The sequence below is a fragment of the Leptonychotes weddellii genome, chromosome 15, assembly GCF_054177405.1.
Source record: "Leptonychotes weddellii isolate Sample4059 chromosome 15, ASM5417740v2, whole genome shotgun sequence".
NCBI classification, from domain to species: Eukaryota; Metazoa; Chordata; class Mammalia; order Carnivora; family Phocidae; genus Leptonychotes; species Leptonychotes weddellii.
This window is the reverse complement of record NC_138383.1, coordinates 34862440-34890130: the sequence shown is the minus strand read 5'-3', so window position 1 is coordinate 34890130 and position 27691 is coordinate 34862440. Positions and strand designations below refer to the sequence as shown.

General features: G+C 34.6%; 1 protein-coding gene across 1 annotated transcript; it reads left to right on the top strand.

The window, feature by feature from the left end:
• On the top strand, positions 1-27555 carry SUZ12 (SUZ12 polycomb repressive complex 2 subunit). Its single transcript, XM_081805939.1, has 13 exons — positions 1-59; positions 3019-3068; positions 6246-6331; positions 8771-9002; positions 9939-10032; positions 15105-15210; positions 18798-18975; positions 21115-21206; positions 21424-21567; positions 22445-22602; positions 22996-23194; positions 23667-23746; positions 26470-27555. Exons 1-13 carry the CDS (start codon positions 1-3, stop codon positions 26813-26815), a joined length of 1824 nt encoding a protein of 607 aa, XP_081662065.1. The 3' UTR covers positions 26816-27555.
• Positions 27556-27691: the final 136 nt, after the last annotated feature.

Genomic DNA, 27691 nt, shown 5'->3' with positions numbered 1-27691 from the left:
ATGTTAAATTTCTATAAAAGTGTTCATGTCTTACTCTCAGTTTCTTACCTTGTGGAATGGTAACAGGTTTTCCTAGTGACCTCAGTTTGCAGACCATATGTTGAGTAGCACTAATTTAAAATATTTTCTGGGGTAGATCAATGCAAGATGTTTCTGGTATTTCAGAGTTGGAACTTAGAACCACATTTTCTATAAAAACAATGTAAATAATACTGTAAGCACTACAATGTAATGGGTCATGATCCCTGGCCTTAAAAATCTCTTACTCTAGAGGCGCCTGGCTGGCTCAATCGGTAGAGCATGGGACTCTTGATCTCTGGGTCGTGAGTTTGAGCCCCATGTTGGACATAGAGTTTAATTTAAAAACAAAAAAAATCTTACTCTAGGAGGACATTGCTATTCTTCTGAAAAGTATGTTGAGTGCCTTTCTGTAAGACACTGCTAGGTGCGAGGGACACTGATGTAATAAAAAGATTGTCTCAAAAGGTAGTATGTGTGTGAAAAAAGTGACAAAAAAGTGGTAAATACAAGTACTTGAGATTAAGCTGTGATCATTAAGCTCTGGGATGGTTGGGAATGGGGCCATTATAGAAGAGGGAGCGAGTACTTTGATGGATACTTTATGTAAGCCTCACAATCTTAGGTCATTTCCTCGTTTTATAGATATCAGGTCACAGCTAATAACTGGAGCTAGAATTTAAACTTGGATTTTTCTGTTTGTTTTACCATTCTGACCTGTTTATTTCTACATAGGGCTTTAGTGGAGATAAAAAGAAAAGGGTGCCTTATTACAGACAGCAATTAGACAAAAGATTTGGCATTTAGGGATTCATTGGAAAATTTGGAGAGAGGAATGATATATTCAGAGTGGGGTTTTAAGAAAATTAACCTGGCCTTGGTGTGTAGGTTTAACTCAAGCAATTAAGAATAGGATAGATTTGGTTGTGGCTAATGGATTGTCTTCTAACGTGTGGAAATTATAGAATAATCCCCTTTGTCTTCAGTTATGTTTTGGAGTTTTGCTAATTCTGCTTTGTAAGGTGACATTTATGGAACTATTTTTATAGGAGAACGCTAGTTATCTTTTAGTAAAATGGCATATAGATCTTGTAGATGGTAGATAATACTTTTGAAAATCCGTTTTGGGTATAACTAACATTCAGTAAAATACACCCACCTTAAGTATATAGTTAGTTTTGACAAATGTATACAAGTTAAGAATACATATCCACAATCAAGATATAGAATGTTTCCATCATCTTGAAAAATTCCTTTGGGCCTCTACAGTATCTCCCCTTAATGTACTTTTTTTGAGGTGTGAATTACATGCAGTTAGATTCAGTCTCTTTGGTGTATAGTTCTAAATTTGGACAGCTGTACATAGGTAACAACCACCACTATCAAGATAAAGATTCCTAAAAATTTCCTCATGCCCCTTTTATGGTCAGCCCTCCTCTTCCCACTCCTTATGTGTTTTAAAAATATTATCTGATTCATGTCAGAAAGTAATACACATGAATTACCTGTTTTCAAGAATCCCATTGTGTACCATTTTTATTTTGTTGATACTTAAGTTATAGTTGTTATTCTTCATTTTCTCTCATATTTATGCTTTCAAAACTCTGCTTGGACCCTTCCATTTCTACTCTTCCGTAGTCATTTTGTCCTTTACTGATATCCTAGCATACTTTTCTTTTTTTTTAAAGATTTTATTTATTTATTTGATACAGAGAGTGAGAGAGCACAAGCAGGGGGAACAGTAGAGGGAGAGGGAGAAGCAGGCTCCCCGCCAAGCAGGGAGCTCGATGCGGGGCTCGATCCCAGGACCCTGGGATCATGACCTGAGCCAAAGGCAGACGCTTAACTATCTGAGCCACCCAGGCGCCCCCTAGCATACTTTTCTTAGTAGTGTTCTGGAAATGGCCTTTGAGACCCCCCACCCTGTAGTTTATTAGCATACAGTTTCATGGCTTACCTCGGTAAGAAGATAGAGGCATCCTCACATCTTCTGAAGGATCACTGTCCTCTTTAAGAACGAGAGGAATCCTGGGCAGAGTTACAAAGCTAACTTCTTTATAATATGTTCTTATTTTCAATCATTACTTGCTCCTTAAAACTCTCTTGCCTCAATGTCTTTATATAACTCTTTCCCTCTGATTATAAGAATGACTAGATTGTCACCTTATTGCCTTTTACACTAGTACATTTTTTGAGTAAGGAATCAGTTGCTTCCATTCCCCCAACATCTGTTCTGTCTAGTCCTTTATAATCTGGTGTCTGTCTGTATCACACGACAAAAACTGTTCTAGAAAGTTATGAATGGCTTCTAATTAACTGATTGCTCTCTTTTGCAGTTTAAAGGAACTACAAAAGCCTATGAATGTTTCTGTTTATTCTCTCTCATCTTAATAGTTTTTCTCTTGTTATTGGATAATTTTCAAAAGGATCCGTTTAATTTATTTTCCTTTTCCATTGCTTCTAAAACTAAATGAAAATGACATGTTGAGACAATAAATTACAAATCTATAGCAGATCTGTAATTGTATATTTCACCCCAATGGAAGAAGAAAGTGATGGTTCTGTATCATTTGTTACGAGATTGAATTTCCATAGCTTTAAAATATTAAAATTTATTTTATTTAAAATAAAATAGACACTTTCGCATGAACTCTGCTATCCTTATCAAAATTTTCTTTTGAGGGGTGGGAGGGGAAATGTGTCCACACTTTATAGGTAGAGTACTAAAACAGTAAATAATCTTGCCCCTCATTTGGTAATCTTGTTTTTTTCTGACTTACTCCTTTGGTGTATTTGTGTATTGGGTTGTTTTGTTTTTATGTATATAGAGAGTGTATACATGTAGAGTCATGGGCTTGCACAAAGTTAAGAATAAGAAAATCAAACATTTATAAATTAGCTGAAGTAACTTTGATTTCAGTGTTTTTTTTTAAAGTTTAGGGCTATTTTTATTATAGAGCATTAAAGTGATAAGTTTTTTGTGTTTTGTTTTTTTTTTAGCTTGTCAGCCCATCTGCAGCTTACATTTACTGGTTTCTTCCACAAAAATGGTATGTACTTAAATATATTGGCATTCTAACAATAAAATGCCTTTGTAAATGTAAAAAAAGAAATTATTTTGTGTATGTGTGTAAATTTATAAAATTATACTTGGTGGAAAAAATGTCGATTCTGATAATTCAGTTTCTCTTTAGTTGACTTCTCCAACAATTTCAGTTACTACTTTCTGTGGTTGATGATGGGATGTGGGAGATGTAGTTTATACCTGTTTAAACTTTAAAAGTAGAGGTTCTTAAATTTTGTGTGTATAGAAATATTTTGGCAGCTTGTTTAAAATATGTATTACCTGGACAAAGACTCGGATCTAGTAGGGTTTCGATACAGCTTAGGAGTCTGCGTTTTAATAAAGCACCAAGATAATTCAGAAATAGGTTGTTTGAGGAACAAATTTTAAGAAACTGGCTTAAAAGCTTTTGTAGGTGGACCATATATATAAAATCCTGTTCATAGCCTGGTTTCCTTATTGCTTTCCTGCTAGCCATTTAAGTTTTAAGATTTTGAAATTGTTAAAATTATTCAGTGTTGTGTGTGATCATTCTTGAAGGTAAATGTTTGCTGTATGAAATTCCAACTCTTATCTCTAATAAACCATTCTTTTTAGGACACTAATTATTGATATAAAAAAAAAGCTATATAACATTATCTTACCCTACTCAGAGTCATCATCTTTCCAGAGGTTATAACTAGAAAATAATGGGAAAATCTTTTCAATACAATTAAATTTCTTAGATTTTGCCATTTTTTATTTCTAATATTTTTTGGACTTTAAATGGTCTTAGAACCTGAAATAGGTGAAGAGTCCCCTGAGTAGAATCCTTTCTGCATGAGCATTTTTAGTTGATGGTATTGCATCATATTTTTTTTTAATACAGTAATAATAAAATAGAAACAACTACTGCTACCAGTGGGATATATCAATATGTTAGATATTTTACAAAGAAAAGTATATAGTCTTAATTGTTACTTCATTAAAAGAGGTAAAAGCATGCTAGGTAAAGTTTCAGTTGGTTTCAAAATGGATAAAATGCTGCTTGACTTAATCCATCTTTATTATCGTGTAATGGAATGAAATCTTTTTAAGAAACATGTCAAGGTGATCATCCTTGGTATTGTTTAGTAAGAAATAAAGTTTAATAATAATATGGTTATATTAGAACAGTTTGATAACTAGTCAAGTTTTTTATGTAAGAATTTGAAATCTGGTCATATCTCTGTTAGCTAATGTAACTTCTGGTTTTGCCTTAGATCTGGTCCATTTTTATATAGAAGTAAACTGAGGAGCATTTTTATGTTTTTTCCTAAATTACTTATAATCATCTTATAGAGTCCTTATTTCTAATCATTCTTTATACTTGGTTTTCTGTCGTACTTTTAAAGTACATGGACTCTAATACTTTAAAGTTTATGGTTTGAATTTTATAGGTTCATTAGCCCTTTGTTCCCAGGGACGTACGTAAAACATATGTAAGTTATCCATAACTGAAATTGATGATGGATGTTAATTGAATATTTACTAATTAATATTGTCACTTGATTAATACTTAAGTTGAATTAATTTTACTTGAATTAGTTGAAATTAATTGGAGAGTAGTCTGATTAAACTTTTTTCCTGTCTACATGACAGAATACATAGAGTTCAAAATTGCTCAAATTCACTTGAAGTTTTTATTTTTTCTGATGTTAGAGGTAAATGAGAAAGTAAACTCTGTTGGTACTTCTGTTTCCAGAAAATAATTTCCCATTATAACTTTGAAAATTAGTGGAAGTTGGGAAGAAGCAGCTATATTGCCTCTCTTGTCTAATCAAGGTATATTTGTAGTTTTTTTTTTTTAAGAAATAATATTTTTAAGAAATCAAGATAGAAAACCAATATCAAGATCCCTAAAATCTGATTATTTTTCCTTTTGTTTTTAAATGAAGACTTTTGTTTATATATTACTATTTGAAACTGCTTAGAATGAATACACAAAGATTATTAGGGTACTATTTTCATGGTGAGTATGGTTTGGAGAGCATTTTTGTTACTGCATTTTAAACACTGAATTTTTTTTTTCCTGCCTGAATACAACTTTCAAAGAGACTGATTGTATTTTATGCTTACACCCTATATAAGAAGAATGTTTTTAAGTAGAAAAAAGTGTTGTCCAAAATCTCAGAAGGAAAATTATTTTTGTTTATGTTTATAGATTCAGCTGTTATAGTAGTTCTGTATATTATTGAAACCTAGTGATGATTGATTAAATAGTTTGAACTATTAATAATGCCTCTGGGATTAAAGACAAGTTATAGAGAAGTACTTTAGAACCTTAATTTGTAAAAGCCTTTGTCAGTTAATTGATAACAGAGAATATAGACATAATATTATTTAAAATTAAAATCCCTAAACTTTGTAAACCAAGAGAGATTCCCCTAGGTAGTAAATAATATCCTAAATTTAGCTATCCTGTTCAGGCTTTAGAGAAATTCTAGGGAAAAGGTAAAAAACTATCTTTCTTTTGAAATGATAATATAGTTGTTTATATAACTTTTACATATGAAATCCATTATTTTAATTCCTTTGATCACAAGTCCTAGTCAAAGAACTTTTTGGTTTGATATTGCTGTGCATTCAAAATAAAAAATATATAATAGTAACTAGTTCAATTTAAATGTATCTTAAACTAAGTAATTTTTCTAATAATAGATTTTGGGAGAAGGAAAAAAATTTTAAATGTTTATTTTGTGTGTGGCTGTCTGTCTTGACTGTCTCATTTGTGTTTTCTGCCAAGAAGCTTTAACTGTATTTGTCAAAAATACTTTTCGACTAGTAGTTTATTATATTCTTATTATCATAAATGTTAAGTCTTTATAGCCATATAATCAGTAAATGTTTTTAGTATTAATTAAAATAATTGAACATCTTATTTGAATCAAAAGGAAATCACAGTATTGTAGGAAGGTAATTATAATTGTATTGTGAAAGGTTTATTTAAATGACTATATATAAAGGCTTTTAAAGAGTTTGTTGCAAATTGGAACTGGTTTTGGGGGAAAAAATGAGTAAACTTATGAGAAGTCTTTATTATAGGAAGTCTTTTTTTTGGAAATTCCCAGACTTCTTAGGAAAATGAGTACAATACTTATATTTTTAAACAAAAACATTTTTAAAGTTTTGATTTTCTATTTAGATAAGCCATCACAAAACTCAGAAAATGAACAAAATTCTGTTACCTTGGAAGTCCTGCTTGTGAAGGTTTGCCACAAAAAAAGAAAGGTAACATATAACACAATATTGGTAGATTGAGGAATAATTTTTTAATTGAGTATGTTCATGCATATATATTGTGCTTTTAAACCTTGAAAGCTTTTTCTTTCTTTTTTTTTTTTGAGAGAGAGAGAGAGCATGTGGGGGGGAGGGGCAGAGGGAGAGGGTGCAGGAGAGTCCCAAGCTGACTCTGCAACAAGCACAGAGCCCAAGGAAGGGCTCAATCCCACAGCCCCAAGATCACAATCCGAGCTGAAACCAAGTTGGACGCCCAACCGACTGTGCCACTGAGGTACCCCAAACCTTGAAAGCTTTTAAATATGGTGATGGCTGAATTAAAAAACTGATAACCTTTTTTGCCAACTGTCCAGATCTTCATGTTTTTTCTGGGCTGGCTGAGGTATCTGCATAAAACTTTCTGCTATAGGAGTTTTACATTGAAGGGAAGAAGCTATCTTTTAGCACCTTAGGACATAAATTCAGATGCTTCCCTACCACTTCGATCTCTCAGCTTTTTAGCAATTTGTACCAATTGAAATTTAAATAACGGCTGCAAGAGTTTTTCCCAAAAGGATTACCTCTTGTAACACTACTCTCGGGCAAAGAAATTCTGTTGCCAGTGTTATTAGCCATTGACCTATTAATACATTGCCTCAAGTTTTTATTTATAAGGTCACATCTTTTCCCCACAGAAACATGTTATGATAGTTAAATTTTCTCGGCAACCCACTAAAGCCAACAGATACACGTTTAGTAGCTTTAAGATCTTGGGTATTTTAAGATTAGGAATGACCTATATAGAGGTTCCTATTGTTGATGTTCTTCCAAAATCATAGTATGGTGACACAGGGCTTGAGCACTACTAAAGCACTGGTATGGAGTGGACTAAGGTGATAGGAGACAACAGTGTAAGTATATATTCAAAACTTTAACTTAAGAAATATCATTCCCCACTCCCATGCAATCTCCATATGCATGATAAGCAATGATGTGAACATTCTTGAAAATTCAGGCAAAAAAAAATGTGAATATAATTATAGTGTCCTTTTTGTGTTTCAAAAAAATAATAGGTGTAAACATTTGTTTAGAAGGATATACATAGGGGCGCCTGGGTGGCTCAGTCATTAAGCATCTGCCTTCGGCTCAGGTCATGATCCCAGGGTCCTCGGATCGAGCCCCGCATCGGGCTTCCCCACTCAACAGAAAGCCTGCTTCTCCCTCTCCCACTCCCCCTGTTTGTGTTCCCTCTCTTACTGTGTCTCTGTCAAATAAATAAAATCTTTAAAAAAAAAAAAAAAGAAGGATATACATAACCAACTGCTAATACTAGTCATCTCTGGAGTTCTAGGACCTGGGGGAGGTGGGGGTAACTTACGTATTTCTCATTTTATACTTTTTTGTAGAGTGGAATTTTTTTTTAATATATTAAGAATGTATTCTGTTTTCAAAAAGAAGCCACTATCTTGTTATAAAGGTCTTCCACATCTTCCAGTTTTTCAACTAAGCATAATTCCAGTTATATAATTACAAAATATTATTCATAAGATGAACAATATTGCTTCTATTAAGCAACATTTAAATACATGGATTTACTATTTCATAACGTTGACAGTGGTGTTTTTATAATCATCTTTTTTCATTTCTAATGGTCCTATCAATTATTTTGTTAAAATAGAAAATTTAAGGGGCGCCTGAGTGGCTCAGTCCGTTAAGCGTCTGCCTTCGGCTCAGGTCATGATCCGTCCTGGGATCGAGCCCCGCATCAGGCTCCCTGCTCAGCAGGAAGCCTGCTTCTCCCTTTCCCACTCCCCCTGCTTGTGTTCCCTCTCTTACTTTCTCTCTCTCTCTGTCAAACAAATAAATAAAATCTTTAAAAAAATAAAATAGGGGTGCCTGGGTGGCTCAGATGGTTAAGCGTCTGCCTTCGGCTCAGGTCATGATCCCAGGGTCCTGGGATCGAGTCCCGCATCGGGCTCCCTGCTCCTTGGGAGCCTGCTTCTCCCTCTGCGCCTCTCTCTCTGTCTCTCATGAATAAATAAATAAAATCTTTAAAAAAAAATCTATAAAAAAAATAAAATAGAAAATTTAAGGGAAAAGATTACTAATTTATATGAGCTTAACATTTTAAGCTTGGTTTTAATTCCATATTTCCAATTTATTTTTTATCCATATTTCTAATTTAAAACTATTTTAGATGACCATCAGCTAAATATTGGATATACTGTATCATTTTCATTATATTGAAGAAATCCTCAATAGTTAGTATTTGGGATATAGCTGTTCCAAATTTTCTTTTTGCTTCATCACAATTTTCAGAAGTATGGTTAGAATTTTAGCATGCCATTTGGTAATGATGTTTCCTATATCTGTGATTATAAGTTTTATTATAATTCTTACAATAATTGCACATGCATAAATAAGTATAATTTCATAATTTTGCCTTTGCAGGATGTAAGTTGTCCAATAAGGCAAGTTCCTACAGGTAAAAAGCAGGTGCCTTTGAATCCTGATCTCAATCAAACAAAACCTGGAAATTTCCCGTCCCTTGCAGTTTCCAGTAATGAATTTGAACCTAGTAACAGCCATATGGTGAAGTCTTACTCATTGCTATTTAGAGTGACTCGTCCAGGAAGAAGAGAGTTTAATGGAATGATTAATGGAGAAACCAATGAAAATATTGGTAATTTTTATTTTAATAGTTTTATTTTAAACTTTGCTTTTCCAAGGAAGAAAATGGTGCAGAACTAGAAGTAAATTGCATGCATTCTAAAGGCATGAAATGACCTCTATTTGCAGATATTTTACAGTCTGATGAGATAATTAATTTTATGGTAGATTACCCTAGAGCTTAAACGGTTGGCTGTTGTGCTGTACTAGGTATTTAATCTGTAAAGTTCTCATTTTTACATGATGAAACATATTTCATGTAGTAAAAAAAGTATATTGAACACTGGATGGAGAAGACTGGTATTTCAAATTAGTCTCTCAGCAAACAAAACAATGAATTCATCCCTCCCCCCCCCCCACATTTTATTGTGAAAAATTTCATACATATGTGACTGTCCAAAGAGTTTTATATAGTGAACATTGTCTACCCAGCACTTAGATTCTATAACTAAGATTTTATTATATTTGCTTATCACATATCTATCCTTCTGTCTTCCCAACAGTTCTGAATCCACATTTGAGGTAATCATTCAACCAACATACAAGTGCTGGAAATACCAAGATCATTAAAACATTCAGTCCTATCCTCCAGAAACTCACAAAAGCTGACCTAGAGTGCAGATATAGATATAAATAATTGTAGCAAAATGATGTTGAATGGTATAATAGAGGTATATGTGAAGTTCAGTGGAGAGGCACCGTTGGGGAAATAATCTTTGAGTCTTGAAGTAGCCTTTGGAGTTGAAAAGTAACCATAAGTGAGGATTTTTTTCTCCTTGCCTAGTAAGGACATACACATACGGTAAAACATAAAATTGAAAAGTGTAAGTCTGGACGTTATATCACAAATTAATTGTAATTTGTACCTAATTTGGGATAAGGGATCATATAAAAAAAAAGACCTTTGTGTTTGAATATTTGACTTATAAGAAATGTTTGTGAAATTCAGATGTCAATGAAGAACTTCCAGCTAGAAGAAAACGAAATCGTGAAGATGGGGAAAAGACATTTGTTGCACAAATGACCGTATTTGATAAAAACAGGTAATGTTGATGGACAAGTGAGGTTCCCTTAATGTTCTAGAAATGTTTTTATTCTGAAGAATAATATAGTGGTGATATTTCTTTGCCTTTGTTTCTCTTTATTCTTATAAATGATAAAACAAGTTTGTAAATACTGAATTTTTCTCTTTGTCACATAGAAAGCAATAAACATAGATGAGTTGCTATTTGAATGGCTCAGTTAAGATTGTTTATTAGGCATGTCACTTCTGAGTGTCTACTCTTTGTCAGACACTGTTCTAGGCAGTGAAAAGGCAACAAAATCCCTGCCTTCGTGGGACTTAACTTCTAGTGGAAGAAACAGACACCACCACCCAGAAATTACAGTAACTCACTATTGGTGAGTGCTGTGAAGAAAAATAGAGAGAATAAATGGTTGTTTTATAGAGAAAGGTCTAGGAGAAGGTAATACTTGAAAGAGACCTGAATGAAATGGGCCATGTGCAAATCTTGAGGTTATGTATTATCAAATTGAGGAAGAAATCTGTGTGTTGTCATCGTGTGGCTCTGTGTATTTGGCACAGGGTAGCAAAGAACACCTGGATTTGTCACCATCTCCAGTTTTTGGGGAGTGAAGCATCTTAGTGCCAGTAAAAGAATATCTAGGAGGCAAAGGCAGTATTCTTTTTTGACAGGATTGGGGAATGGAACCTGTAATGTGCCATGAGTTCTTGTTTTTGTCTGCTTGCTGGTAGTTAACACAGTTCACTGTTAGTTAGGCATGGGGAAAGAGGCAAGTAAAGCAATTAGTACATTCCTCCTACTCTTTAAAAAGTACTGTCGCTTATTAGCCACCAGGTGAGGAAAGTTACAAGTCTTTTAATAGGAAAGCAAAGATGGTTAGGATAATGCCATAAATGTTGGCTACTGTATTGCTGTATTGTGTTAGAATAAATCACTTAATATTACTATTAGACTATATCACTTTATATTAAACCATTATAGTGTCTTCTTAAAGTCAGAAATTTGTAGGTTAGAGATTTAAATGGGAAACAATAGAAACATGTTTTAGGAGATCATAGTTAAAGTTTATGGGAGAAGCAACTGGGATGTGAGACAGTGGACTTCATTGATGTTGGTCAGTATTCTGTTTTAGGCAGCATGGGGGTGGGTATTGTGTGCTTTTTAAAATTCTTTCTGCCTTACACATGTATTAACATATTCCTTGTATGTATGAAATGCTGCTTTCTATTTAATGACTAAAAGTACCAAGTAGAAACCATGGGAGAATTTCCCCCCGATAATTTTGAAAATTTCTAAACTATAAAAAAGTTGAACAATATAGATAGATCATTAATACCCACATACCCTTTACCTAGATTCATCAGTCATTAACATTTTACCACATTTGCTTTATTTGTGAGTGTGTATTTAATCTTGTGCTTAACCATTTTAAAGTTAGAATGTGACATACTACTTCATTCCTCACTCCTGAACATTTCAGTATGTATCTCCTAAAAACAAGGACAGTTTCCTTCATAACCACTGGTGTAACCAATACACTTGTCATACTCAGGAACTTTAACATAACACAACAAATACTATCCCCAGTTGACCACAATAATGCCCCTCGTAGCTGTCCCATCTCCACCCCCACCCCACGGGTTGTGATCTGTAGCAAGTTGCCGTATCTATTCAGTCTCCTTCCAGTTGGGATAGTTCTCCAACCCTTTGTTTTCTCTTTTGTTTTTGCCTTTTGTGAAACTTTTTATTGTTAATTATAATTCGAATATTGCCTTTTTTTACATGATATTCCTTTCAGGTGTACAACATAGTGATTCCAACAATTGCATACATTTTGTGGTGCTCACCACGATAAGTGTAGTCACCATAGAAAGTTATTACAGTATGATTGACTGTATTCTGTATCTCATACTTCTCATCCCTGTGACTTACTTATTTTATAACTGGAAGTTTTTACCTCCTAATCCCCTTCACCTATTTTGCTTTTCCCCCACACTCCTCCCCTCTGGCAACCACTAGTTTGTTTTCTGTATTTATGAGTCTGTCTTTCTCTTTTCGTTGTTATTTGTGACACTTTTTTAAAGTACAGGCCTGGGGGGGTGGGGGGATGGGTGCCTGGTGATGGGTATTAAAGAGGGCATGTATTGAATGGAGCACTGGGTGTTATATGCAGACAATCATGGAACACTACATCAAAAACTAAATGATGTATGGTGATTAACATAACATAATAAAATTTTAAAAAATTAAAGTACAGGCCTGTAGTTCTGCAAAATGTCTCTCAGTTTATGATTAGATTCAGGTTAAACATTTTGGGCAGGATACCCTGAACAGTAAGTAATGTGTTCTTTGTGTACATCACAGATGCAGGTAAAATTAGGTTTGATCACTTGGTTATGGTGGTGGTCACAGTATTTCTCCATTGTAATGGTATCTTTTCCCTTTAATTAATTAATACATAATTTCTATGGTAATCTCAGTTTCAACTGGGTAAATGTGCATTTTCTGCCCCAAAACCTTCCACCCAAAAGTTTAGCATCCATCAGTGATTCTTGCTTGAAAAAATTATTCCTATGGCAGCTGCCAAAATGTTAACATTCTGTCATTTCTTCCATGTTTATAGGCATTTTTTCCTATAAAATAGAAGAGCATTCCTCTCAACTTATTTTTATCAATTTTTTAATCAGTATTTCTTCTTAATCAGTAACAAATTCCATTTTTATTCATTCTGCTTTAATCTACTCATGTTGTTATTCATTTTAATGCTCAGGTTGTCCCAAATTTAGTCAGGAGGAGCCCCTCTAAACAGGGTCCTATATGTCTTTTTTACTTAATTTTTTGTTGTTTTTCCTTATTTTCTGAATAGTAAGATAGCCCAGGCTTACATTCTCCCTCTCCTACTTCTGCTCTGGAATTGGCCATTTCTTCAGTCTTGATTCCCTTTTTTTTCCTTTTAAAGATTTTATTTATTTGAGAGAGAGCAAGCATGCACTAGTGTGAACGAGGGGAGTGTCAGAGGGGGAGGGAGAGGATCTCAAGCAGGCTTTGCTTAGTGCAGAGCCCGACATGGGGGTTGGGCTTGATTTCATGACCCTGAGATCATGACCTGAGCCAAAACCAAGAGTCAGATGCTTAACTGACTGAGCCACCCAGGTGTCCCCCACCCCCTTGCCTTTTTTTTTTTTTTTTTTTAAGTGGGCTCCACACTGGAGCCCAAAAAAATATTTTTTATTTTTTAAAGTAATGTCTGTACCCAGCATGGGGCTTGAACTCACAACCCCAGGATCAAGAGTTACAGGTTCTTCTGACTGAGCCAGTCAGGCGCTCCTAGTCTTGATTCCTTTTAATGGAGGAAAAGTATTTGCAAGCCAAGATCTGAGGAGTTAGATGTGTAATGTAAAAAGTTCTTTTTATAATCTCAAAGAAGTTAAGGTCTCCTTAAAGAATTACCACAATTCAAAAACCATATAAAGTATGAAATATTAAGCAAAATTAAAAACTTATTCTGAAAACAAAGAAGTCCTCTTAAACTATGTCAAAAATAAAATGACAAGGATGACAAGGGAGAATTAACTTCAACTCCTACTGTAGATTGATGTCTCATTTCTTTAATGTAATAAGATCATACTCATTAAAATACCACAGCCCAGTAGAAGAATGAGCTAGAGATAAAATAAAAATGTTTACAAAAAAGGAAAATATATGTGGTTCTTAAACATTTAAAAGATAAGACATCTGAATATAAAAGTACACTGAGATGTCATTTTTTCACTTACCAGTTTGGCAGAGATCAAAAAACTGATAAAGCACTGTTGATGAGGCTGTGGGAAAAAAAAGGGCCTCCTCATGCATTACAGGTAGGAGAGTAAATTGGATTGTAGCTATCAAATGTACAACTATAAAATAGAATATTATGTAGCCATGTAAATGCATGAGGGAAGCTTCGTTTCAGTTTAGAAGTATATGAATGTATTATTACCTATACAAATACATAAAAATAGCTTTTTAAAATGTTAAGTTGAATAGCTTTACTACTACACTGTTGAAGTAGAATAAATTCAAGGCGCACAGCATAAAGACAAAAATTCTTAAGTCTCAAAATCATTTGGTATTAAGATCAGACTTAGAGATAGGCTACCCAGATTCAGTTGCTAGCGCTGCCTACTTTGTCACCTTAAGTCAAGCTACTTAATCTTTTTGCATCAGTTTCTTCTTCTGAAGAGTGGAGTAATCTACTTCATAGAGTTGGGAAAATTAAGTGAAACATGTAAAGTCTTCCAAATAATGCCTGGCACATAGTAAGCACTCAATAAATGTTAGCTGTCCTAACAGAACTATTCCAAGACTGATGAAGAGAAACCAGATTCTTGTGACATACAATTAATCATTGAGCATGGTTGAAGAATGGTGTTTAGGGTAGTGTTACCAGTGTTAAAAGGTATGAAAAAAAATAATACAAACTGTATGTACACACACGTATATGCACACATACGTTAAAACTATACTGTGAGTTGGGCATAATTCTTTGATTCAACTGGTATTTCATTCATTTATTCATCCATGAAATGTTTATTGAGCACCTATATGTGCCAGGTGCCCCCAGGATCTTATAGTTACTAGAGTCATAATCATCAAGTTTACTGGTCATGAATGAAATTCAAGAATTCTAGTTCAAATTTTTTCAATAGTCAGAAATCACAGAGGCATAATTCTTAGTGGTTACCTAACGCAAGTATTGTAACACTGTTGTTATCCCATTTTCTTAAAGTATAAAGCCTACACTTGTGCTTTATACTTAATGTTTAAAATTTACCAAGATTTGAGAATTTAGGCATATATTATATGTTAGTATAATAAGTTGTATCTGACTAGCCACAGTAATGAAATAATTCTCTAGTAGTAATAGTTATTAGTGCAAATTAAAATTGCTTTTGTCAGGAATGGAGAGTAGGTATATTTCAAAATTTCATTGGGTATGTAAGCTAGTTTATAAATTTAATAAATGCTCTTTAGTATAAATCTGAAGATGTAGAATTTGTGTACTTAAATAATACACAGGTTACTTTAAAGTGTATGTGTTTGTCTAACAGGCGCTTACAGCTTTTAGATGGGGAATATGAAGTAGCCATGCAGGAAATGGAAGAATGTCCAATAAGCAAGAAAAGAGCAACATGGGAGACTATTCTTGATGGGAAGGTATGGACTGCTTAGAAGGTGGAGCACATTATAGTCATGAACTCCCATTTTTGATTGATGTTTTCTTTCCCAGATGCAAATTCATGTTGGAAGTAGGGTCCTTTGTGTTTATACTTTGAAATATACAAATAAAGATTACCTAGTCAAAGTATTCAATGGAAAGCACTGTCCTTGGAGCCAGAGTACTAGGTTCAAATCTCCACACCTAGCTGTGTGGCATTCTGGCAAGTTATTTAAGCTTTTGTGTGTCAGTTTTCTCATCTAGAAAACGAGGCATAGAATTGATGGATTAAATGAAATAAATATGCTTAGCATCGTGCCTGGCATAAAATAAGTGCTCAATAAATGTTAACTACTATTATACCTGCAACCAGTACTACACTATGTGTTAGCTAACTTGAATTAAAAACAACAGCAACAACAAACTGTTGTAAATCCTGCTCATAGTAACAGCAGGCAACATATGATGACCAATAATGCATTTGTCAAGAAATCTGCAGAACTTAGATAAATCATACTTAAAGTAACTTTTCTGAGACTTAAAAGAATAAATATATTTCTTGGGTAGGCAGACGCAACGGAATAAATCAGTCATTTATTTCCAAATATGTTATGTCAGTGTGCCATCACAAACAAAATCCTAGGATTTTTTTTAAGCCTTAAAATTAGTCTCAAGTTAACCTAGGACAATATGTAATAATAGTAAGGAATATTGTGGAAGTTTTCCAAGAACATTTACTTAACGGATAGTAGAACATACTATAAAGGTAAAAAAAAACAAAAAACCAAAAAACCTTAAATTGTATGGTATAATAAACATAGGAATAGATGAGTGGATCACTGAAGCATTGTTTTAAAATAGTTCCATGTGCATTTGGACTTCAGCCTGTGATAAAATTGGTATTAGATCTGTGTGGAAAAGATCATTCATTCATTGTGACAGAACTGGTCTCTAGCCATCTGAAAATAAACTTAGACCTCATAAATTCCGGAAGACTCACAAATGAAATGTAAAAATTAACATTACATAACTTCAGAAAAAAATGGAGATGAATATTAATATAATCTTAATATGAAGAAAGCTCTTACAAGTATGATGCAAAAGTTAGAAAGCATAAAATAACTAATGAAAGTGAATCATTTCTCCACTAAAAATCCAAAGTTAAAAACAAGTGATAGGCCAGGGAAAAAGTAACATACAAAAAGCTAATATGAATGTGTAATTTTATAAATCAATAAGAAAAATAAGCAATCTAATTAGAAAAATGGTTAAAGGACAATCAGGCGATTCTTACGGCAAGTATAGATGACTAGCTAGCAAGCTTTTAAAAAGATTCAACCTTCTTAGTATTCAAAGACGTGTAAACAAAATCAGAGATAATACTTCACTAATTTGACAAAAAGATTGACAGTGTCTAGTTTGGGATGTGAGGACATGTATTCTCACATAATGCTTCAATGTGAGAATAACTGGGGACAGCCTTACTGGAGGGCAGACTGGCAATATGGATGACATTTTAAATTGTGTTTATAGGCATTAACAATTAAGCCCAGTTCCTCAATTTTGTCACAAGGTATAGTAACTGGTTAACTGAAAAGATGTAGATTTTTACAGTGGAGAAATGATTCACTTTCATTAGTTATTTTATTTTGACAGATGCTGTCAAAAATTTTTAAGTAGTGAGAAGTTGGAAATACCTTAAATCTAAAAAGATAGTTTAAAAAGAACAATACTTTGACAAGAAGATTTCCATGGTATTTCGTTTTTACTTAATAATATACATATTCCTACTTTTTCTAAAATTAATGGTGGTTACCTCTAGGTGATGGGATTTTAAATTTTTATTTTTTATGCTTATCTATAGTGTTTGAATTTCATGCAGTTGTTCATTATGTTTTAAATTTCTTTTAAAGTTTAAATTTTTATTCACAAGAAAATAAGAATTACATGAGTTGTTGGTTTTTCCCAAGAAATTGAAACAATAGGGCATCCCTTTAAAGTCAGAGCATTTAGATTTGGTTCTTTTTAAAAGCTTTGTGGTATTCTTTTAAATAAATGTCTCATAATTTACTAAACCAATGCTATTTTAATGGATAATTCAATTATATTAATTTTTTTTTACCTTTTCACAAATGTGAATATACTAGTACATATATCTTTATGCATTGCAAATATTTTTATGAGATAAATACCTAGATATGGGGAGACTTACTTTTTCAAAACTGGTTTATGAAAGCACACTTTTACTTCATTCCTGTCCAAAATTAATAGTTTTAAGAGGATTATTTGTAATAAAGATGTAGGAGTTTAGGCTTGTATGGCAGTAAAAGAAACAGGTTTCTTTTCTTTTTTTTTTTAAGATTTTATTTATTTATTTGAGAGAGGGAATGGGCAGAGGGAGAGGGAGAAGCAGACTCCCCGCTGAATAGGGAGCCCGATGTAGGGCTCCATTCCAGGACCCTGGGATCATGACCTGAGCCAAAGGCAGCTGCTTAACTGATTGAGCCACCCAGGTGTCCCATTAAACACGTTTCTATGGAAGACATGAAAGCAGTCTTTCAGAAGATTATTTGGTCTTCTATCTATGAATTGAGAAGTAAAAATTAGAAGGAGGAGAGCAGCTGAGATACTGTAGTAATAAGGTAGTAAGGATCTATACTTGGTGATTATGTAAGAGAAACAAAAGAAAAATAGGAGTCAAATGTAATTCTGAAGTTTTTAGGTTAGGGTTCCTGGTAGAATGATAATGCTAGGAACAAAACTAATTATACCTGGGAAGGAAAGAAAATAGAATCATGTCTAAATATATTTTTAGTTCAAGGTGACATTGATGTCATCCAAATGGCAATGTCCAAGAGGCAGTTGAGATATACAGTTTTGGACCTCCAGTATAAAGAATGGAGAATCAATTTGGGATCATCAGCCTTAAGTAAATCCTTAAGGACAGGTGAGAGATTAGGGCAAATGGCTAAATATTAGCTAGGAATTAAGGAGACCAGGAGAAGAGTCATCTTATAAGTGATTAGAGGTTGAGGAGGAAAGCCAAGAGAGTTCAGAGTCCCAAAACCCAAACAGGAGAAACAAGGGCAGCTGTCGTTGAAGCTGAAGAAGTCAGGGAAAATTACTAATCTCTGTAAGCGTTCAGTTTACAAAAAGAAAGTAGTTGGTCATCTAACAGGTGGCAAACCGGCAAGCTTTGGTTACCACAGTTTTTCTGTTTTTAAAACCATTTTTCATTGACTACCAACATGTAAGAATAGGAAGATTTCCCATGAGAACTTGGATTTCTGACTTCTTTTGAAAAAATCTGAAAATCTGGCTGTGCTGGGGCTCTGTTTGCACATGGCAACAGTTCATCCATTGCTGTTAAGTGGCTGCCTCTTCAGGCAACCTGAGCCCTCTGGTACTTCAGTCTGTACTGCGCCATATATGTGCTTTACTTGCCTGGCCATCTCTGTCGGCATTTTAGGTTTTCAAATCCACATTAATTTATCATAATAGGTATCAGGAGGTTTTTTTTGTTCCTGTGATTTCTTTCAATTCATTATGTGGAACCTTCACTCTTTTCATATGTTTTCTTTTTTAGAGGCTGCCTCCATTTGAAACATTTTCTCAGGGACCTACGTTGCAGTTCACTCTTCGTTGGACAGGAGAAACCAGTGACAAATCTACAGCTCCTATTGCCAAGCCTCTTGCCACTAGAAATTCAGAGAGTCTTCATCAAGAAAACAAGCCTGGTTCAGTTAAACCTACTCAGACTATAGGTAAGAAAACATTGCTGTCAAAATAGTACTTTGCAAGGGTGCCTGGCTGGCTCGGAATAACTCTTGATCTCGGGATTGTGAGTTTGAGCCCCACATTGGGTGTAGAGGTTACCAAAAAAAATAAATAAACTTAAAATAATAGTAATGTTTTGTAGAGTTAGCACTTGGCTTCAGATTAATTTGTTTGCCATTTGCTCTAATAATTATTCTTTGGGAAATATCAGCAGTTCTTTATGTTTTGTGACAGATGTATCTGGGAATTTTTTTTAAAAAGCTTTAAAAGCATGATGAAATATATAGTGTATATATAGTATATGTATATATACATATATATATATATACATATGCCATATGTTATATAACACCATCTATAGATAGCCTCATGTCAGTTTAGGACAAGTTTTTCCACCAAATAAATTTCTCTGAAGCTCATGAGAAAAACAGTTGGTTTTCATACCTTTTTAGATTTTGGAACTGCAGCTATATAAAGGGTTTTGGAACTGTATGCTTTTTATAATTCATGTAAAGATTTGTATATGTTGTAGAACTGAATTCGGTATTTCAGAGTGTTTTTACAGTTTTAGGGCTGGAAGAGGATCATCATAACTTGAATTTTACCAGGTTAAATTTTGCAGGAAATTTTTAGAGGAAAAAGACTTACAAATGGAGTTAACTCTGCTGAGTTAAGGCTCAGGTGCAGTGTAGTGTTCTGTCATCTTGTATCTGCCTGATAGGAACACTGCCCTCAATTGAGAGCATCTATATGTTTTTATCTAACTCTATTTAAAGAAGACAGAAGGCTTAAGACAGCTGTCTTTGACATTGACCACTCATGTCCACTCATTGTAAGTTACCGTTAATGAGTCAAAGAGATGTAAGAAATGGCCTGTGTCAGAGCAAAGATTTCCCAAGTAAATTGTGGTCTGGGCACTTCTTAAAGTACTCTATGGCCAGTCTAATAGGTAAGTGTTTCAAAGAAACTGAGAAAGAAAGTTTTATACAAAATTGTACATATGAAATGGTTAGTTATGTCAGGGAAAAGAAAAACATTTTAAGTCTGTAAAGAAATATACCAAAATTATTAATCCATTATCTTTTGGATTTGGGGTGATACTAATACAGTCATTTTTAATTTTTGTTAAATCAACACTTGGTGGATATCTGCTCACTGTTGTGCACTGAGAATACAAAGACCAATCAAAACCACCTCTGATCTCAGAGTGCTTTTAAAATATTATAGCGACTTGGGGCACCTGGGTGGCTCAATCGTTACGCGTCTGCCTTCAGCTCAGGTCATGGTCCCAGGGTCCTGGGATCGAGCCCCGCATCGGGCTCCCTGCTCCGCGGGAAGCCTGCTTCTCCCTCTCCCGCTCCCCCTGCTTGTGTTCCCTCTCTCACTGTGTCTCTCTGTCATATAAATAAATAAAATCTTTAAAAAAAAAAAATATTATAGCGACTACATATAATTACTTGGGGTTACTTTCATAATGGTTTAGAATATAAGAGGTGGGTTTTTTTTATTACTATTATTTTGGGGGGTTGGAGAGGGAGAGAGATGGACTTTTAAAGGGAAAAAATGGGTCCTGCCAGTAAAGACCTTAATAACTTGAGGATGAGAACAAAACTTGTGTTAAGTGGGGCACCTGGGTGGCTCAGTTGGTTAAGCGTCCCACTCTTGGTTTCGGCTCGGGTCATGATCCCAAGGTTGTGAGATCGAGCCCCGCATAGGGCTCCTCACTCAGCGTGGAGTCTGCTTCAGATACTCTCTCCCTCTCCTGTTTGTGTGTGCACTCTCTCTCCAATAAAGAAATCTTTTTTTTTTTTTTTAAGGTTTTATTTATTTGACAGAGAGAAAGACAGCCAGAGAGGGAACACAAGCAGGGGGAGTGGGAGAGGGAGAAGCAGGCTTCCCTCCGAGCAGGGAGCCTGATGCGGGGCTCGATCCCAGGATCCTGGGATCATGACCTGAGCCACCCAGGCACCCCTCAAATAAAGAAATCTTAAAAAAATAAAATTTAAAAAAATTTTGTTAAGTACTGTAGGTAGAATTGAAAACTTTAATGTTTAGTTTTACAAGATATATTATTTCACTTTTTATAAGCACGTATTTGTATTAAATATAAAAGTATATATTTTCAGCTGTTAAAGAATCATTGAATACAGACCTACAAACAAGAAAAGAAAAAGATACTTCAAATGAAAACCGACAAAAATTAAGAATATTTTATCAGGTAAACATAAGTCGCCCTTCTTTTTTAAGTAATCATGAAATGCCTTTATTTGCATGTTACATCTGAAATATTTTGGCATATTTAAATGAAAAGAATGTCTCTAATTTGGTTTTCTTTGTAAATTGTTTTAAGTATTTGTAAAGGTGATGTTGAAACAAAATACCTTGAGATGTTTAAGTTGAAGATTTGCTGTTTTTTGTTTTTTGTTATTTTAAAGTTCCTTTATAACAACAATACAAGACAACAAACTGAAGCAAGAGATGACCTACATTGCCCGTGGTGTACTCTGAACTGTCGCAAACTTTATAGTTTACTCAAGCATCTTAAACTCTGCCATAGCAGATTTATCTTCAATTATGTTGTAAGTGACTTTTCTTGTTTTTCTTTCCAATAATACATAAGACAATCTGACTTTGAAAACCTGTGCTTCTTGGGGCACCTGGGTGGCTCAGTTAGTTAAGCGTCTGCCTTCCGCTCAGGTCACGGTCCCAGGGTCCTGGAATCTAGCCCCACATCAGGCTCCCTGCTGAGCAGGGAAGCCTGCTTCTCCCTCTCCCTCTGCCCCACCCCCCGCTCATGTTCTTTCTCTCAATCTCATTCTCTCTCCCCTTCTCGCTCTTAAATAAATAAAATCTATTTATTTGACAGAGAGAGACACAGCGAGAGAGGGAACACAGGCAGGGGGAGTGGGAGAGGGTGAAGCAGGCTTCCTGCTGAGCAGGGAGCCCGATGCAGGGCTTGATCCCCAGGACTCTGGGATCATGACCTGAGCCGAAGGCAGATGCTTAATGACTGAGCCACCCAGGCGCCCAATAAAATCTTTTAAAATAAATAAATAAATTGTTCTGCACAAAATGCCAAAATCTTTGCATTTGATGGATTGCCATATGCATGAATTACAGTGATTCAGTTTACGTATATTTGCATAGTGCACCTATGTTGACTTCTATAATCCTCACATTGGCTCTTTGAATTAAGTGGTGATTTTTTTATTCTTACTCAAACAAATAATTTGTACAAAGTTACCAAGCCAATAAATGTCACAGCCAGGATTTTAACAGATCTTCTTGACTCCAGGTCTTCTTACTTTCCTTTCACCATTTTTGTATGTGTGGCTCATTTTAGTTTTCAAAACATTAAGAGCCACAAGTACTTTTTAATTAGTTAAAGTGATAGGTATGTAGGGTAGAGATAATTAGTATTTCCTTATTCTAAGCATCTTGCCATTCTTGTTACAGTATCATCCAAAGGGTGCTAGAATAGATGTTTCTATCAACGAGTGTTATGATGGCTCCTATGCAGGAAATCCTCAGGATATTCATCGCCAACCTGGATTTGCTTTTAGTCGCAATGGGCCAGTAAAGAGAACACCTATCACACATATTCTTGTGTGCAGGTAGGTAAAAAGGTCATAGAACAAAACTCATTCTCTGACTTATTGGTGATGGTGGAGGCACAAAGGAGAGCTAGACAGAGCTACTGTTTAGGGTGGGAGTCATTATTTCAGATTATTAGCTAAGTGTCTGAGGTGGTATACTGCTTTATAACCCTCCCCAGCCCCTGTAGTGATTTTCTCACTTCCTCTTTAGAACTTTTTCCTATGTCTTAAATGTTAATGTCACTGCTGCTACAGTGATTAGAGGGATTAAAGAATTCTCCCAGTGGAAGTTACTGTGTGCATACCTAGAAAGGAACCTGTGCCAGAGGAATGTACTCTATTTGAGAGGTGTAAAATAGAAAGAATCCTATCCCTGTCATTTAATGTTACATCAACATTTCTTTTCATCAGACCAAAACGAACAAAAGCAAGCATGTCTGAATTTCTTGAATCTGAAGATGGAGAAGTGGAACAGCAGCGAACGTATAGTAGTGGACACAATCGTCTATATTTCCATAGTGATACTTGTTTACCTCTCCGTCCACAAGAAATGGAAGTAGATAGTGAAGATGAAAAAGATCCTGAATGGCTAAGAGAAAAAACCATTACAGTGAGTATTACTGTTATCACCATTGACCGTGATTTTAGAATCTTATGATGAAGTGGTTCGTGTTTAAAAACTATTAGTTGTTTAATATGGATTAAACTCTTAACTTAGTGTAAAGGACCCCTTTCTAAAAGGAATTCAGGAATCCACAATTTTTTTTTTTTGAATCCACAATTTTTATAATTGTGTCATTTAAACAGTTACCAACTGAAGGACATACAAAGATTTTCTTCTTGTGATTTTGTATCATGTTTTTGGTCTTTTTGAAGTAGGTAACTACTTTATAACTTAGGGTTTCCCTTTTAAAATTACTTAAATAAAAGTTCTGTTAACAAATGTTGCCACTTTGCTGTATAAATGAATTGTGATATTGTTAAAAAAATTCTGTTTATGATAGTCTCATAATTTTTTCTTAGAAATACGAATTTTGTTTTTTCTGTATTTAATAGGTATTCTTTCTTTCTTTTTTTTTTAGCAAATCGAGGAATTTTCTGATGTTAACGAAGGAGAGAAAGAGGTGATGAAACTGTGGAATCTCCATGTCATGAAACATGGGTATGGTATTTCTAAATTTAAATATTCCATTTCCTTTATGCTCTTCTTGCTGCTTCACATTCTGTAAATTTTATGTTTGAATCTTACTTAAAATTCAGTTGGCTTAGGGGCGCCTGGGTGGCTCAGTTGGTTAAGCGTCCAACTATTGATTTTGGCTCAGGTCATGATCTCAGGATCGTGTGATCAAACCTTGTATTGGGCTCTGCACTCAGTGCGAAGCCTGCTTAAGATTCTCCGTTTCCCCTCTCCCTCCTCTAAAAAATATTAGTAAAATTAGATACAGTGTGCCCTAAATCTTACCCTAATCCAAAGTATTATAACTGCAGAAAGAAAAATGGTTTTATGTAAGAAAGGTGTTAGCTCCATCTAACAGCAGTTTTCATTTTTATTATGTCCCTTTTTTTAAATGACCCAATTTTCATTTATTTTATTGCCAAGGATTTAAAAATAGTATGTCCCTTGCTACATACCTAGAAATCTGAAAATTGCTTATCACACTATTACTACAGTTTTTTAAAATTGCTTAATTCTGGAGAATATAAGTAGCTTTTCTGATTTCTTACTACCATTGCATAATGGTCAGGGTAGAACAGTACTTATTTCTTGTGCCACTGTGGCTAAAAGTTATCTTCCAGAGCGTTGCTTTTCCTGCAGATCGCCCTCCTTCCCTGTATGTGAACTATTTGCCTGTCAGTACACATATTTTTCTTCTGTACCTTTATTATTATTAGATCCTCATTTAAGGCTTTCTTCTATAGCATAAGCAGCCAAAGTTTTTTCATTTATAATGAAATAAATGGTAAGGGGCACTTTTGTTTCTTTACTCTTAGGGAGTAAAAAGGAATTGGTACATAGTTCCAGCCCAGATGTCTGGGGTGCATGGGCCATAGCCTTTTTTTGTACACTGCCTTAAGCTAAGAATAATCTTCACATTTTTAGTGGGTTGGGGGAAAAAAAAAAAAAAGGCAACAGATCGCATATGGCTTACAAAGCTTAAAATGTTTACTCATCTAGCCTTTTACAGAAAATGTTTGGTTCTTGGTGTAGTCATTAAAACTCAGTTATGAATAATTTCTGTATTTCGAAACTTAGGTTAAGTCTCTTTTTTCTTTTGTCCTGATATGTCAGTTTCAAGATGGAATTTTAGTCCTACTATTACTTTATTGGGTTCCATTTTCATTCCTTGATCTAACTCTGTTAGTATAACAGCTATTGGGGTTCATGCTATACTAGCATTATAAAGTGGCAAGTAGCTGGGTAAACTTTAGATTTTAAAATATCTGCGGGCAGGCCTTTTTTTTTTTTAAGATTTTATTTATTTATTTGAGAGAGAGAGCGCAAGGAGGGGAGTGGCAGAGGGAGAGGGAGGAGAGGGAGAAGCAGCCTCCCCACTGAGCAGGGAGCCCGATGTGGGTTTGATCTCAGGACCCCTGAGAACATGACCTGAGCTGAAGGCAGCCGCTTAACCAACTGAGCCACCCAGGCACCCCTGCAGGCAGGCCTTACAGACTTTGTTGGACACTCGTTTCAGTGGGTAACTGAGCAGCCATTCCCCTGTTTGGTTCAATTTGATTTTTTCAAATTTTATTCATTTTGGGGGCACCCTACTTCCTTTCTGTCAACACAGCCACACTGTAACCACATTTGTTGTGACACCTTCAAATTTTTTTTTAATGTGGCTTTTTTCCCCTGTTATATCGAAAAATAATTGGCATACATCACTGTAAGTTGAAGACATACTGTATGATGGTTTGATTTACATTTATTGTGAAATGATAACAATAGATTCAGCTAACATCCCTCTTCTCATATAGATACAATAAAAAGAAAAGAAAGAAGAATAAAGAAAAAAATTCTTTTCTCGTGTTGAGAACTCTTAGTTTACTCTTTTAACGACTTTCCTGTATATCATACAACAGTGTTAGCTGTTCTCATCATGTTGTACGTTATATTCCTAGTGCTTTATTTATTTATTTATCCTAGTACTTTATTTATTTGGTAACTGGAAGTTTGTACCTTTTGAACACCTTCCTCCAATCTGCCCTCCTCCCACTTTCTGCCTCTGGTACCCACAAGTTTGATCTCTTTTTCTATGAGTTTTGTTATTGTTTTCAAATTTATTTTTTTAAGTAATCTCTACACCCATCATGGGGCTCAAACTCACGACCCAGAGATCAAGAGTCGCGTGCTCCACCAACTGAGCCAGCCAGGCACCTCTGTTTTTCCAGATTCCACATATAAGTGAGAGCATACGGTGTTTGTCTTTCTGTCTGGCTTAGCGTGATGCTTTCAAGGTATATCCGTATTGTCACAAATGTGGCATCTTCATTTCTTTAAAGGTTTTCCATGAAGTGAAAATGCAGAGAAACACTGCTTCTGAACTAGGAAAGTACGTCAAAGTCAAGAAAGAGACTAAAGGGGACAGTTAGTGTGTATGTAGAGAGTTAATGAAAGTGGTGTTGGCAAGAGAAAATGCTCTCTACTTTTAATACTGCTGTATGCCATTTCATTAGGACAAACAGAAATGACATCTGTTGAAGTTCTGGTTAAATTAAATCTCTTTAAATTTCTAAAATGGTAAGTCCATTCAGGTCATTGAATCTCAGATTCACTGTAGTTTTACTGATTGTTAAATCACTTACTGGTCTGTCGTAGTTACCATGTTGCATTTGACAAAAATGCTTTATATCTCTATTGATGTTTGTGTTATTTTTATTAAATAGGTTTATTGCTGACAATCAAATGAATCATGCCTGTATGCTGTTTGTAGAAAACTATGGACAGAAAATAATTAAGAAGAATTTATGTCGAAACTTCATGCTTCATCTAGTCAGCATGCATGACTTTAATCTTATTAGCATAATGTCAATAGATAAAGCTGTTACCAAGCTCCGTGAAATGCAGCAAAAATTAGAAAAAGGAGAATCTGCTTCCCCTGCAAATGAAGAAATCACTGAAGAACAAAATGGGACAGCAAATGGATTTAGTGAAATTAACTCAAAAGAGAAAGCTTTGGAAGCAGATGGTGTCTCAGGGGTTTCAAAACAGAGCAAAAAACAAAAACTCTGAAAAGAAGAAACCTAACCCCATGTTATGGACAAACACTGAAATTACATTCTAGGGAATTCAGCCTCTAGGAAGAGTTTTGTTTTCGTTTGTAATCATAGGTTTCAAACAGGCACTGTTAGATGAAGTAAATGATTTCAACAAGGGTATTTGTGTCAGGGCTCAACTTCACTTTGTCATGTAGCATTACATGTATGTCCCTTTCATTGATGTCATTACAACAATCTGGTTTGAGCATGAAAAGCAATAGTTCAAAGAAAGTATTTTTAACTTCAGCAATTGTCTTATGAAATATATTGAATTGATAATCTAGAAATGATTTCATATATTTAAATTACAATGTTTTTTGCATTTGTGACTGGCCATTTTTCTACTTTGTAATTGTGAAACCTTTTTTGGGGAGGGAAAATTGGAGTGTGATTCCTTTTTAGAAATTGAAGATTTTTGGAAATTACGTTGCATTATTATTTGTAATCAAACCTTGATCCTTGATTTTGAGATCATTTATCAATTTGGAATGAGAAATTACAACGTAAGATTCTTTACAGAAGTTCATTTTACAATTTTAAAATAGCACTTCTTCATCTTATGCCTGTTTGAGAAAATGTCAATTTTTCACATTGTTGACCGTGAAATGTCGTGTTGGCTTACAAGGTTACTGACCATTTTGTTTTCATGTGGATACTTTTACTGCATTGCTCACCCAGTATATTTTTTTAAACTTGAACATTTGCTGTTTTGGATTTGTGGGTTGTTGTTGTTGTTGTTGTTTTCAGTATGGTAATCACATTGAAAATTCAGCTGTCCACATCTTTTCATTATAAACCAAGGGAAGAATGAGTTTGGGATTTTTAAGATGCCACTTTCGAGGAAGTAAAT

What these genes read in the sequence shown, in the direction of transcription:
- SUZ12 (XM_081805939.1), top strand. Translation starts at nt 1, where the DNA reads ATGTTAAATTTCTATAAAAGTGTTCATGTCTTACTCTCAGTTTCTTAC. An exon ending in GTTTCTTACCTTGTGGAATG is followed by an intron (nt 60 to 3,018) that starts GTAACAGGTTTT and finishes TTTTTTTTTTAG; the next exon opens with CTTGTCAGCCCATCTGCAGC. An exon ending in TAAACCTACTCAGACTATAG is followed by an intron (nt 18,976 to 21,114) that starts GTAAGAAAACAT and finishes ATATATTTTCAG; the next exon opens with CTGTTAAAGAATCATTGAAT.